The sequence below is a fragment of the Aquila chrysaetos genome, chromosome 25 (assembly GCF_900496995.4).
Source record: "Aquila chrysaetos chrysaetos chromosome 25, bAquChr1.4, whole genome shotgun sequence".
Lineage (NCBI taxonomy): Eukaryota > Metazoa > Chordata > Aves > Accipitriformes > Accipitridae > Aquila > Aquila chrysaetos.
The window spans coordinates 179,359-193,590 of NC_044028.1; the positions used below are offsets into that span (position 1 = coordinate 179,359).

Here is a 14,232-nt window from a genome sequence, read left to right on the forward strand (position 1 = left end):
TACAGATGATCAAGACAACAGGACATGAAACTCTGTCAAACATCCTGAAAAGAAGACCATAGTGCATAATTAACCAGGAAAGGCTTTCCTCTTTGTACATCAAATTGAAGACATCCAGCTTCACAAGTCAAGACAATGCATCTCTGTATAACAAGATTGTAGATGTGTAGTTAGTGTAAAACTGTATAACTAAATCCAGTTTTTCCTCAATAATCTGTAGTTCCCTCTATACCTACTGCTTGCCTCACGTTACTGATTTGCACAATAATCTGTTAAAGATAACTATACCAGCTACTATTTTATAAAAAAGGCTACTTACAATGACAGGACAATGCAATTGTTTGCATCTTGCTAAAGTGGTTTCCATTAGACTTCTACACTAGCAAAAAAGGATGACACTTAGTAATATCTAAGCAGCTTAAATAATGTATCGGCACGTTCCTTGTAAGCAAAGGATATCCTTCTATAGCTGTGACTGCAGCTAGCTTTAAGTTGTCACGTACGCTATTAACAACTATAACTACATAAGTCTAAAAACGTGAACAAATTCATCAGGTCTCTCCATATCCTACCAAACAGCTAAATAACCTTAGCATAAATTTATGATTTGCTGCTAGAACCCAAAAATGTAAGCACAGTAAAAAAGAAAATGTTTAGATTAGTAGCCACAAGAAATTTTACAAGACAGCAACACCTCACTGATTGTGCTTGTGAAAGATGACTGATTTCATCAATTGGTGAAAAAAGGCAGCCAAATACCTTAATTAGAACTAAAGCATTTCTTCTAAAAATGTGACTTCTCTCACTTTCCCTGATGGCATTGAGAGATAGCAAATGAGCACCTTTTTGCAGTGGAACAGGAGACAGGTGCCTTAATTATTAAGTGTGCCTTATCTTTTATTTAAGAAACCTTAGAAGAAAGGTTTCCTGTTCTCTCCCAAGTAAAGACAGTTTCTGACCTATAAGCATGCCACTGACATTTTAAAATGTATTTTTCTAGGTCAGTTTAAGCTAATCCTCTCCAAAAACACCCAAACCAAACCAAAGACAACAAAATACAATCCCCATGTGGCCACACTTTAAGATATTTTTTCTCTAACTCTGGAACACTACTCAGGTTCTGTTCCCTACCTTCTTAAACATTTAAACATCTTTTCTGGAAGATACGCATGAGAAAATTGATAAATTTACTACTAGTCTCACTGGAAAAAAAAAAGGAATGAAAAATTAACATATAAAAATCAACTCTTTATTTTCAACCTGTTGGTTATATATTCAAGGGTTATAAGCTGTTCCCTTCTTTTCCCTAAGCGTGCTGTACTGGAAGTCCATTTTTGTCCATTATGCTCCAAAATCTTTCAGAGCCAGCACTCTGTATGAAGACTTTACATCCATTACTACATACCACTCCATAAATAAAATCTTAATCAGTAACTTTTCTTTCCCTACTAAAAACGAATCAGAACGAATACCCAAATATTCATTACCACCCACCATTTGCAGTCCGTGCAAAGTAGTATTTTACTCAAACAATTGCTGAAGCGTGGAATACTATGGCTATGTGATAGAGGTTATTACCAGAAGTAGTTTGATCTGGTTCTTCAACAAGAGGGTGATGACAGTGCAGAAATAACACGGCATCAGTGCAGGCTGACACCCCATTAAAACGCTAAAACTAACCAGGTCGGACAACGTAAAAACGTATACGAAAGACCCTGCCCTCCCTCTGCTGGATTTACAAGCCGTGGCGTTACTCACGAACACCCTCGCTTTGCACGAAATCAGCCCACCCTCACCCTCAACTAAACCCCCTGACGTACACGCACTCGCGAAGCAACACGACCCCCGAGAGACTTCCCCGACGGCGGCGGAACCTGCCGCCACCGCCGCTCCTGCAGCCTCTCACCGCCGCACCGAGCCCCGCACTCCCCTTCGGCTCTGCCTTACCGCCAGCGGCAACGCCGCCCGCCCCGCCCCGCAACAAGGCCCGGCAGCACACCGAGCCCCAGCAGCGCCGGCTCCCAGGCGGGACCGAGGCACCCGCCGCAACAGCGCGGCGGGGCGGGGGGGCGGCGCGAAGAGGGGGCCCGGCGGAGCGGCGCGGCGGGGCGGGGGGGCGGCGCTCACCTTGTCCGAGTCCAGGTCGGGATCGGCCTGGCACAGGCGGAAGAGGAAGGACTTGGGGTCCCTGCAAAGCGTCTGCCGAGTGGTCAGGAAGCAGGTGCCCCCCACGTTCAGCCGGACCCACTTGCCGGGCACCGCGCCGGGCGGCGGCGCTGAGCTGCACCGGCGGCAGGGCCCGCCCGGGCCGAGGCCGCCGATCGGGTGAACCGGGAAATCGCAGTGGTTCTCCGCCGCCATCCTCGCCGCCGCCGTAAGGGTCCGCCCCAGCCACAGGTCCCCGGGTGCACCTCCCACCGGAAGCGTCCCTCTCGGAACCGCTTCCCTTCCCCCTTCTCGCCCGGCGCCTGCGCTGGAGCAGCCTTGTCCGCCGGGGCCGTTCACGACGACGCGATGACGGGCAGCCGCGCGGGAGCGGCGAACGACGGCCTCAGCGGGCGGCCCGGGGCGGCCCGCCCGCCGCGCCAAGGCCGTGGCCCCGGAAGCGGCGCGCGTGCGTGCGACAGCGCCGCCGCTAGGCCGGAGGTCCTGCCCCCCCCCCCCCCCCCCGCGACGGAAGGAAGAGGCGGAGGCCGGGCCAGGACCCTACATGCCTTTATTACAGACTACCAAGCATAAGTGAAATCCGTCATCCAGTCACTAACTACACATCTACAGCACAGAGATCTGTCGAGAGGAGAATAAACAGTCATTAAATTATGAGATATGATTAAATCATCGACCAATAGAAAATTTATATAATAAAGCCAGAAAAAAGGTGTAAAATATAGTTTACAATAATTATTCACATTCAAGGCTGTACATCAATACATACAACACCATGGCCCCGAACATGAATTCAATCCAAATAATTCATATATTAGAATTTAAATAACACAGACTGAACTAGAGGCCAACAAGAGCCAGCAAATAACCTTAGAAGAATAAAAATACAAAAGTGTGTATCTTATATCATTGCATTATTTGCTTCTGTTTTCACGAGTTCTTGGAGAAGGGAATATTCTTTTGTGGTGCTTGTTGAGGGGGTTAGGGATTTTTTGTGTTGTTGTTTGGTTTGGTTGTGGGGTTTTTGGTTTTTTTTTTTTTTCTTTGTTTGTTTTTGTTGGTTTTTTTTTTTTCTTTTATCTGTACATCACAGTTACAGCTACAAACCAGGTAGAGAATATTACACACATAACTGACTGCCACCAACCTGAAAACAGCTAGCATACAACTATCAAAACTGATTATGGTTCCTGGTTCCTATTTTTCTCTTTTGTCAGATACAGTAATTGTAAGTTCTGCTACAATTTAGAACATTTGCCACATCCAGTCAGAGTTAGTACATGGTCATAGGAAGCTTTGTCAAATGACAACCATCTACATTCGCTACCATGCTGACAGACAGTCGAGGTTATTGGGTGCTTAAGAACCCCTCCAATTGTTTACAGTATGAAAGTCATATTTCTTCTAAGAAAGAGGAAACAGTCTTAAATTACCAGTGTTAACTGAAAGCATACCATGTTGGGTCAGAGAATTACTTGTCTGTAAGCTCACTTGATCAGCTGATGGACTATCTGTGTCATGAAGCTTTGCAGGAGCACTTCTGTTTGATTAATAAACTATTTGCATAAAATATTACAGGCATTCAGCAAAATTTCAGGTATAAATACCACACCTATTCATGTAATTCACTAGTAGAAAGAATGATCACAATCCACAGACCGCATCTTTAGGCAACTATTAATACACAAGTTCTCTTCTCAGCAAGGTGTTGAAATCAAATGTTTTGTCCACAGGCCAAATGAAGTAATTGTGTTGACTTTACTAAATAATTCAAAAGAAACTGTTAAATGTACATGTGGGAAATCCTCAGGATTCTTCCAAGTTCCCAGCACAAAATGTAATTATATCAAGCACATTAAATTAAACATCTTTAACTGTGAAAATGGATTACAATTAGCACATCTTTTTTTCAACCAACAGAGTTTTTTCCGGGCTTATATATAGCAGATACTTCACAACTAAATCACATCAGAAGGAGAAAAGTAAGTGGAGCACAGTACTATCTGATAGTTTGAGGTGCTCACCATCTAAGTGCTTAGCAAATGAGATCTTAATAGGTAATATCAGTCTGCTCACAATGCCTCACCATCACATCTGAAGCAAGTCCTCCTTAGTGTAAGTCCTTCTCAAAACTGGACTTTAAGGCCAACAGTAATAAACTCATCTCTCCAGTTATCAAAGTACTTTTAAACTTCCTGTGACTGGGCTGGACACTAAATAGAACATTGCAATTCAAAAATCCTTTCATCCTTTCTTAAGCTCCACCCCACAGAAAACAGATGCAATAAACACCTTCCTGAAGTTCAAAGCCCAAGCAAAACAAAATTACAACATTACTGACCAGATTCTTTATAAATTATTGGCAATTGTTCAAAATGCAAAAGATGGAATGAATCAATCACTAGAGTTGGTTTTCAGTAGGTTTGCAGTGAGGAGTCTGAAGAAGAGTCTTCAAGTGCCTAACAACCCTTTTTGCGCTTTGAAGACCTCAGATAAAGAGCAGAGAAATTAACTGGCTTATCTGCAGCTCTGAAGAATCTCCCTTGTACATTTCATCCATAAACTCCCATAAACCACAGAAGTGATATTCAGGACAAAGATCTGAGGTTACCCTATTTCAGGTATAAGCATTTAAAATAGGAACCAGCCCTTCATAGTATGCAGCACCTGCCAATACACATTTAAGTGGACAAACTGGTGAAACATACTTAAATCTGCATGATTGCTTTGTCTTGCCTCACTCTATTCTTTTGCCATCTTTCAAAACCACAGATTTCACTTACAGTCCAAGACAGACAAATACCTCTCCCAGAAAAGTTCTAGTCCCTTCCCAAAAAAGCAGCAGCTAAGGAAGACTTGATTTGGAACACTGAAGTTCTAAGGGGAGGGATGCCTGTAAGAGGTGCTCACAGGTTTCTAATGACAGCATTGTCAAAAGAGAAAAGGAATACTAGAATGCAGACATCAGCCTTCCAGACACCTTCTTGATAGCTTACTGCTATCAAGATTTCTTTGGCTGAAAGTTTTTGGTGGGCAGGACGGAAGTCTACTGAGAAAGGATTTTCAAGGTGTGAAAAAGCAGAGTAATTACTTTGTTATGGCAAAATGACTACAAGTCTAAATATTACAGAAAACATGTTTAAGCATTCCTAGATTTCCACCTAGTGAACAAGCCAATGGAGATCACTCCATCTCCTAATGAAGCTAAGGTATTCACTATTAGCAGAACAACTTTGCCAGACTTTTTATGTGAGGCCAAGTTTTGTCACACTGAACAGCAGTGGCACCATGAATTTCCATCACTGCGAATACATCTACATCTCTAAACCAAAGACTAAATCCAAAAGTGGTAGGGTTGCCTCCAGAGGATCCAACATACAGCTGGAATTAGACAGTCAGAGAACAAATGGATAGCACTACAGACTTAGAATACACATCACCTTGGTTAGAATGGTAAATACAGGATTAATAGAGGCACAGACAGGAGGTGTACTGTGCTATTCAAATTTTAGTGACAAGGAGTGAGTGTACCTTGTATGTGGTGAAAATTCTCACAGTGCAAAGGGAATGGTGTTCTGTCTCTCTCTCATCTCAGCCATTTACAGGACACCTTAGCTCCCTTAACACCAGGCACCGTAAGCCAGTGATTTACTTTTGTCAAGTCCGTATACATTGTGGGATAACAGAAGACTACAAGAATGTAGTTTCTCCAAAAGAAAAGGCAACTGCATTCTCTTCTTTAAAGACTGAAAGATACCGGAAAAGCTGCACTGTCATCAAGTTCAACCACATAACACAGTTTTTAAAGAGATCAATAATAAATCTCCTTCACCCTGTACAACAACAAAATATCCAACATTCATCTGTTTTCTGAGAAATCCTGATAAGCCACTGCTTTTACAATACCGCTTCTAGAACAGTAGCCCATGAGTTTTTTTCAGCATTGCAGTGGAACATTTCTTTCTTTGGTGGAAGAAAAAGCACATCATAGTATGAGACCTCAAAATGCAAAGAGATTGTATGTGTAGAAGGTGAATAAATAGGTGTGATGTTTATACTGCTTTTAAAAAAAGGGAAGGAATGCCTTTGTCCAGACCCAGGTCATTCCTCTCTGCAAGGTTCAGGAACACAGGCATGTTGAAAATAACATTAGGGAAGTTGTTTTTAGCACATAGAAAGTTATATCTTTGCAATGTTACAAGAAATGTTTGACCACAAGAAAGCCTTAATTTGAAGAGGATAAAGGAGATCGATATGAAAAATATTTTCATTTTATAGATATGCCTTATGTACCATATATTTTCCCCTTTGTATCAGTATTTTCCTTTGAATTTTTAACCAGATTACTTTATGGATCTAATATTTCAATTGCTTAAATTTTTTCAGAGTTGCTAAATATTTAGCCAAGGACCAAAAATAGTATTATTTGTACATCTCATTACACAATGAGACAAAAAAAGTCAAGTAATCAATTGTACAAAGCTTTCACACTTCCTTCTCTACCCAGGTAAATAGGTTGGCCCCACTAAAATGCACAATACATGCACACCCTGGAAAGAAAGCTTCTAGCCCTCATCTCCTGAAAAGGTGAAAAACTATTTACTACTTCAATAGTAACATTTTTTCCCCCATACTAACTAGTTAATTTTTTAGTTAGCATTAGTTAAAAGCATGCTGGTAAGTTTACTGTCCCTTGAGTAAATACATATATGATTCATATTAAAATTCAAATTGAATGTTTAAAATCTTATATGCTTCAGAAGCCAACATTTCAATTTTAGAAAACTTTCAGTGCCATGTTCAGCATTTTACTCTCTCAAAACCTGTATCATTGGAGCCTGTCTGCCAGACACATACATCTGACTCATTCACATAATTACTAAAGTACCACATAAATCCTGCAACCAGAACTATATTAGGAATTACAAAAGGGTGCAACTGACCTGGCTACAAATGCCAAATACCAATAAGCTGGGGGACTGTGAGGAAAGGAAGAGAAAACAAAGAGGTGGTGCTTAGGAGAGGCATATAAAAGCTCCCTGATGAAATACAGTTTAATGATAATCTGAAAGTCACAGAAAACTCCAGCCCTATAAAATGCAAGGCTGGTACATGATTTGGCATGTGTGCGTGTGGATTGGTTTTAACTCATCTTAAGTGAAGCTGGTAACACAAGGTCTATCCACTAGCCTGCAGCAGAAATTGAGCTGAAGTGCACAAAAGCAAGATCTTCACTGCAATGATATGCATGTGGAAGCCTCAACAGAAGCACAAAGAGCAAGCAAAGCGACCCTGAATTCCATTAGGTTTTTGCTTTTCTTTTTTTTTTTTTCTTAAAAAAAAAAAAAAACCAAAACAAAACAGAACATTTCAGACATATGCTTCCCCTTGAGATGGTAATAGGTGGGTTGAAAAGATTCCTCTGATCGGCTGCACACGGAGTTCTAGCAGCAAGTAGGGAAACTGGGAAATTTTGGATGAGCATTACTATTTAGCAGCATTCTGGTGGTATCTGTGCCGCCAAACTTCATGTATCTTTTTGCACCATTTATGAGCATTCCCACTTGGGTCCATCAGGTAGTATGTCCTGTTTGGCTATAAGTGAACAACATTTTAATGAGTATTCCAAACACAGTTTAACCAAAGCAGTAATTATTCTGCACCTACCAATAAAATAATTATTCAGCATCAGTTCATAAACTTCCCAAAGGTTAAATCCAATTACAGTTATATAACATTACATATTACCGAATAACCATACATCTGGCATCTCAGTATTGTTTAAGCAGTCAACTGACAATATATTGTTGGTACACCCCCTGTGATCCATTATATAAAAATAGGGCTAAATTTTAAAAGTTCTTAAGAACTTACTTCAAATCTCCAAATCTACTTATAGTTTATTTACACACAAATAATAAAAAAATACACTTGTATTTTTGTGGGAGATGTGTATGTCAGAGTTTTTTTGTTGTTGTTTTGGTTTGTTTTTCTGGAAGGGTTGTTGGTGGTGTTTTGGTTTTGTTTTTTTTTAAATTAAGGCTATCAACACTTGTATTTAAGGAATTGTATTTTGTCTGGAAAAATTTATTTATTAACAACTTAAAATAATTGTCCAAGGATCTTAGTGCAACTTATAAGGAAATTAAAGAAAGTCACTTACTGTGTGAACAAAAAATGTCTTAAAATTCTTGGCTTCTGGCCGCAACTCTAAAGACCATGGAATTTCTCCTTTTAGAACTTTGTTGACAGGATCCACATAATACAGGTGGGGCCCCTCTGTGAGCAGCAATTGGCGCCGACGTGCAAACAATCCCTAACAAGAAAAGCAGAAGCAGCAATGCAAAAAAAGCATGAGGGGGGAAAAAACGTAAATGTGTAGATCTCTGAATTTAAAAACAGAGGTAGAATTAAAACAGCTCAGTGATAGGATAGTATGTTTGCATTTAGGGGACTTTTTTTGGTTTTCCTTTTGCTTTACCTATTTGACTTCACTCCTTTTTTAGGAGGTTACAATGCATTCCTACTACATGGGAAAACACAAGTACTATTTTAAGAAAGCATCTTCAAGTTCTAACAAAACATAAAACAACTAGCTGTACTGAGTGAAGCAAAATTTATTTGTCAAAGACTCCAGCACAGAAATCAATACTCATGATTTTGTGGAGAAAATTAGGAACAAGCAGGTAGTAACTTAGATGAAAGAGAACCTACATTCCTGTAAAGCTGACACAGACTATCATTGCTCATCTGTACTGTAAGATGTTAAACTTAAAAATCTGTTCTAATGTCAGCTCTGCCTCTCTCAGCATACAGGCAATAGTCGGATCCAGGAAAAACACCACAGTTAAGGACACTATGGGATTTATTTTATTTTCCAATATTTGTGGCTCAATCCACATGCAGGCAATGCATCAAGACAAAGCGTTTCAGTGGGCTAAATCAGATTGGGAGGAGGAAGGGGACCAAAAACTCATTTACTACACTCTCAAAATGAAAGCATCAATAGCACATTTACTTTTAGCCTTTTCAAAAATCAAGGGCACACCACTAAATTAAGAAAAAACAATCTATTAACAAGAAAATGCTGCATTTTAGAAAATAAACAAAACAAATTTACACTTGCAAGTAAGTTAAACAAGGAAGCTCTAAAACCAGTTCCTTATCTATGCTGCAACTGTGCAAAAAATGTGACAGCTGAATCTTGTTACAGGGAACTAAGAAAAGCCCTTACCTTTCTTTTGTCCACTGGACCCATTTTTAGGATTAAGTTATTTTCTACAAACTGATGCCTTAAAAAAAGGAAAAGAAAAGTAACTATTACTCCAGAAGTATTTCTTCCACAGAAACAGCTCTTTTTACTATTATTATCAAGCAATTTTCCATGTCTCTCCCTAGTGTCTCCTTTTCTTCCAAAGTCCTGAACAACTTTACTAGATGAGTTTTGGACTCTTCCTCATTCCAAGACAAAGAGTTTTTTCTAAAATCTGACAGGGAGGGGAAGGAAAAAAAAAAAACAAAAAAAAAACCCCACAAATGAGAAACCTCTCTCAAAAGTGAAGAGAAACGCTAATAAGTACATGGTCTAGAGGTATTTTGGTTAGATATCAACCAAATATTACCATTCCAAAAAACCCCAACAACTTATGGCAACTGTAAGAAAGAAGGAACCTTTTCTAGTTCTAGGACTCTGTGGAGTCCTAGCACTGGTATAGTGTCATTTCTGCCTATCTTACAAACATACTCCACAACAACTTCCAGACCTTGTAAATTTTAGAAATGTAGTATTAGGTTTTCGCTGCTATTGCTTTAAATATAGAAGTCAAGAAAAATCTAGTTGCTAATTGTTTGCTTGAAGACATTAAGACTGACAAATATTAATTTGAACCAAAATAACTTATTTTTCTGGATTCCTTACTGCTGTGCAAGTAACAGATCAGCTATATTCAAAGATCTTACCAAGGATTTCCACCAGCTTGTTTTGCCAGAAGTAACCTCTTTTCATCTTCAGAAAACTGTAAGTCCAGCTCAAAGGAATTGTTGTCAAGATCATGAATATACTGTTCAATATTTCCTCCTGATGTCTGTGGTGTACTTGTCTCTGGGGCAGACAGTGAATGGGAAGAGGCAGAACCAGAGACTTGCATGCAACCAAACTGACTCAGGAGATTGTCATACTACAGGAGGAAACAAAATGAAGTAAAGAAATTTCTGTGATTAAAAAAGCTTATTTTGCACTACCTGTGGCTTTTAATTTAGGCATGCTTTTGTTTATCATGCTTTGGGCAAAAAGACGGCCTACCCTCTATAGATTAAGGGGCACTTATCCAAAAAAGTACGCTTGGTCAAAAGCAAGCCAACCAGTATTTTTTCCAAACTCTCACTTCATCCAAAAAAAAAACCCAAAAACCAAAAACAAAAAAACAAAACCCACCACAAAAAAAAAAAAAAAAAAACCCACAACCCCCCAAAAAAAACCCAAAACCCACCTGACTAGTTCAAATTTTAACCAGCTAACCAGCAATTTTATATTAGATTCTTAATAATTCAGCCTTCATTAAAATATAACTAATCAGTAGTTTCAATAAAAATATTTAATATGCAATAATTATGCTTTAATGAAAGTCTCGGGCAGCATCGGAGCTGAATAGAGCAATAGACAAACATACATTTCCATAACAGTCTTCATCATCCTCTGACATAGCAGGTAAATATGCTGTAAGTTTTGGGGGTGTCTGAAGATGTAGGTTCTCCCACACAATGGATTCAAAGAAGGGGTGAGCCTTAAGAGGTCCGTATCCTCCCATTTCTTCACAACCTAATCGGTTGGTAGCATCTAGAACCTGAGCAAATTACAGTTAAGTTAACACGCATAAAATAACGACAAGGAAAGGGTGAGCACCATTCACATTTGCACAGCAGCATGCAAAAACTTAAAACCAGTTGGTCTCACTGACCTAAGCATACATATCTATAATATAAGGAGACTGCTTATAATACAAGATGTTATTTGTCAGTATGTCTCAGCAGCAACATTTTTACATTACACCAGCTCACAGATCTAGAGAAAGGAGCACTTCTTTGGATCCACACAAATTTTTGGCTTTGTTTCTTCATAAAGACAGAAACAAAACCAAGTAAACATAAAGAGAAGGCCTGATGGAGCATAGCTCATTTAAGTATAGCCCAGCATCACATTCTAGTGATGCAAGAAGCTGTGGAAGCAATAGTTGGTGTCAAACATCAACCTCTCAAGCACCCTAAAACTACACAGTTCTCAAGATGTTGATGCAACCTGGACCTTACCATTCAGCAGGCACTGGCTTGGCCATAGAGCTGGCCTGGACACACGAACATGCTGCTAGGCCCTTTACAATGGTTGCACTCATCATCATCCACAAACATAAGACAGAATTTCCTCATCATCCCCTGCTCCATGCTAATATGCTAGACTATTGAACTCAAAAAGCTTATACCACCCAAAACGTCCTCTGCATATTCATTTTAGTGTCATAGCTATCTCACTGATGAGACACAACTATTTTTTTCTTCCTATCTGTCAAACATTCACATGCAGAGTAATTCTTTGGCTGATACTATTGAGCCATATATTAAGTGCAAGGTAAGTGCATGCTAAAATGCAAGGTAAGTTGATTTTTACTGTGATGAATATATCTCCCCATGATGTATAGAACATTGTTTCCAACTAAAAGATTCATTATACAACTCAACAAGAATTAATCTAAGTACTATGTAAACCTAAGTATTTGACTTTTAACTTCTGTGTGTAATGCACAATATTTAGAATCATTTGCTTCCATTTCACTGAGAGACATTCCTTGTCCACACCTTAGAATTCAGATTTAAAAAAAAAATTACAATCTAAGTGCTGTTTAATAATGGCTGTTGATTTTCAAGACACTCCCCTACGCAGTCAATAATGCTCACAGTCATTCTTATTATAAGGTTTGCAATAGAGTGCATAGAAACTTTAGGGAAAAAAACCCTACATAAGCTGAATGTTTCCAATGTCATCAAATCATTGAACAGCAGCATATATTTACCAATAGCTTTTCAACAAGGTCTTTTGCCTTGGGAAAAAATTTTTCTGGAAAGTCATATTCCAACTTTATTATCTTCTGGAATATAAGATATTCATTTCTGCAAAAGAGAAAAACATAGCTCTTGTTATTAGTCCTCCATGGTTCTTTCACCTTAACAGTGCATAACCTGGACAAATATTAAACGGGAGATCTACAAGTTAAGTCAAATTCCCATGAACCTTTCCAGGGTGAAGGGGTACAGTCTTCCAAGTATCTATGATCCTGTAAGCACCAGATACCTGAAGAATAAGGAAAGTTCAAATGGCTCAGTGCAGAGGTGCCTTATACCCTCTTCATGTAGGCATAGTTACCTTTATGGTATAAATTACATGTGAAATCCTAGGATAAATTAAGGAATCTCTCTCAGAAACTCTAGTTATAGCTGTCTAAGCATCTTCATGACATCAGAAAGGACAAATAAAAGCAGGCATGACATTAACACCAACATTGCACCATGAAAAGTTGTAGTCCAGAACAGGTAGTAAGATAAAAGCCAAAACCAAGTCAACATATTTATGATCCACATAATTAGCTTAAATCTCTTACCCAGCTCTAAATGGAGGCAATCCAGCTACAAGCTGATATATTATACATCCCAGAGCCCAGAGGTCAGAGCTTCAAAAGAAAGAGGAAAAAACATATAGTATGTTTTCCTATAAAAAGTCTTTAAACTGTAACTTTAAAAGAATTCTTAAACTTCTGCTAGTTAGAACACAGCATGAACACATTGGACAAACCTGCCTAGCACAACTTCCACACTATTTTCATTTCATTCATTGACAGAAGAGCAGGCTAGCAACACAACTTTAAAAAAAAAAGTATACAGTAACCATCCCACAACAACTGACTACAAGCACATGTGCAAGACAGCTGAATTCTCAAATTAATGGATATGTAATGAGACTAAAAAGAATGTTTATTATCCACTACCACAATTCAAAGATGCATTCAACTGCATGCAATATATGCTCCTTCAGAATTAAAATCCTTTCCTCTAAATATTTCAGGCAAAAAAAAAGTCACAATACAGCTTTTTCACTTAAAGCTTTTCTGAAGACACAAACAAACAGGCAGGCTATATGGTACATGGGTGAGGGAAAGTCTTAAGTTTTAGTGTGTTGGCCTGAAAGAGTATTTTTAAATTATTTTACCTTGAGGTAAACTATACATAGTTTTGATTAAAGCTTAGAATTCCTCATGGAAGACCAAAATACTAACAAACACTCAAAACTACTCAAATTAAGAGTTTTCTGTAAAGATGAAGCATTACGTAACTTCTAAAAAGAGTTCATAGCCTGATGAAGTCTTTCCATTAGCCAAACCAGTCAAAACCTCTTTACTAGTAGCAAAAGTGGAAAGTCTAATGGTATTTCTATCATTTCAAGAAATGCTACCACAAGTTACCACAAGTATTCATATAAGATATCTCTTTTCCCTATGATGTCAGTGATTACTTTGATTATTCTTCCACTGTTGTAATAAAATACATATACAACAGTCTGTAGGTTACCATCAAGAACCAATTTAAATTAGGTAAGAAATTTCTTAAGGGTATCACTCATACCAGGTACAGAGATGACCTTTAAACCATTGCAAACCCCAAGTAGAGCTTAGCAAAGATAACTGCAAGTTGATCTAAATACAAGTCAAAGAAAGCTGTAGCCTTTCCCCTAACTGACAGAACATGACATACTGTTGCTTTTACAGCAGGAATTACCATATTAGAGCAAGCTTATATAAAACAGAATTAAAATAGTTATATTATTTGGATAACAGAAAAAGTTTTTCTGATTTATTTATGGGTAAGAGAAATCCAACTTCACATTACACACCTCCTCCTGACAACACCTAATCCTGTCTGTAGAACTCCAGAAGGTAGATGAACTGAGGAAACCAGCACTCAGACAAGAAGCAATACTTCTTAAGAAAAAAAATATTTCAAACTCTCTTAAAAAAATCTTTA

General features: G+C 38.7%; 2 protein-coding genes and 1 long non-coding RNA gene across 11 annotated transcripts in view; 1 reads left to right on the forward strand and 2 right to left on the reverse strand.

Annotated features, from left to right (window-relative positions):
- LOC121232387 (BTB/POZ domain-containing protein KCTD5-like) overlaps positions 1-2,601 on the reverse strand; it is a 40,439-nt gene extending 37,838 nt beyond the window's left edge. For 2 of the 5 annotated variants that reach the window (XR_005931424.1, XM_041120195.1), the window contains exon 1: positions 2,128-2,601. Coding sequence is in view for 4 of the 5 variants with exons in the window: in XM_041120195.1 (XP_040976129.1) it covers positions 2,128-2,361 (234 nt within the window). In the remaining variant the exon portion in view is untranslated. The remainder of the gene's footprint in view (positions 1-2,127) is intronic. The other 3 variants (XM_041120196.1, XM_041120197.1, XM_030001287.2) reach the window with 3 other exon arrangements.
- LOC115335534 lies at positions 46-9,326 on the forward strand. Its single transcript, XR_003921458.1, has 3 exons — positions 46-158; positions 493-494; positions 9,313-9,326. It is a non-coding gene; the product is annotated as an uncharacterized LOC115335534 (long non-coding RNA).
- The window catches only part of PDPK1 (3-phosphoinositide dependent protein kinase 1), a 36,747-nt gene continuing 25,214 nt past the window's right edge, over positions 2,700-14,232 (reverse strand). For all 5 annotated transcript variants that reach the window (XM_041120193.1, XM_030001284.2, XM_041120192.1 and 2 more), the window contains 7 exons: positions 12,816-12,884; positions 12,231-12,327; positions 10,836-11,009; positions 10,126-10,343; positions 9,401-9,458; positions 8,330-8,482; positions 2,700-7,761 (listed from right to left, as the gene is read on the reverse strand). In XM_041120193.1, the coding sequence (XP_040976127.1) occupies positions 7,654-7,761; positions 8,330-8,482; positions 9,401-9,458; positions 10,126-10,343; positions 10,836-11,009; positions 12,231-12,327; positions 12,816-12,884 (877 nt within the window). In that variant the 3' untranslated portion in view covers positions 2,700-7,653. The remainder of the gene's footprint in view (positions 7,762-8,329; positions 8,483-9,400; positions 9,459-10,125; positions 10,344-10,835; positions 11,010-12,230; positions 12,328-12,815; positions 12,885-14,232) is intronic.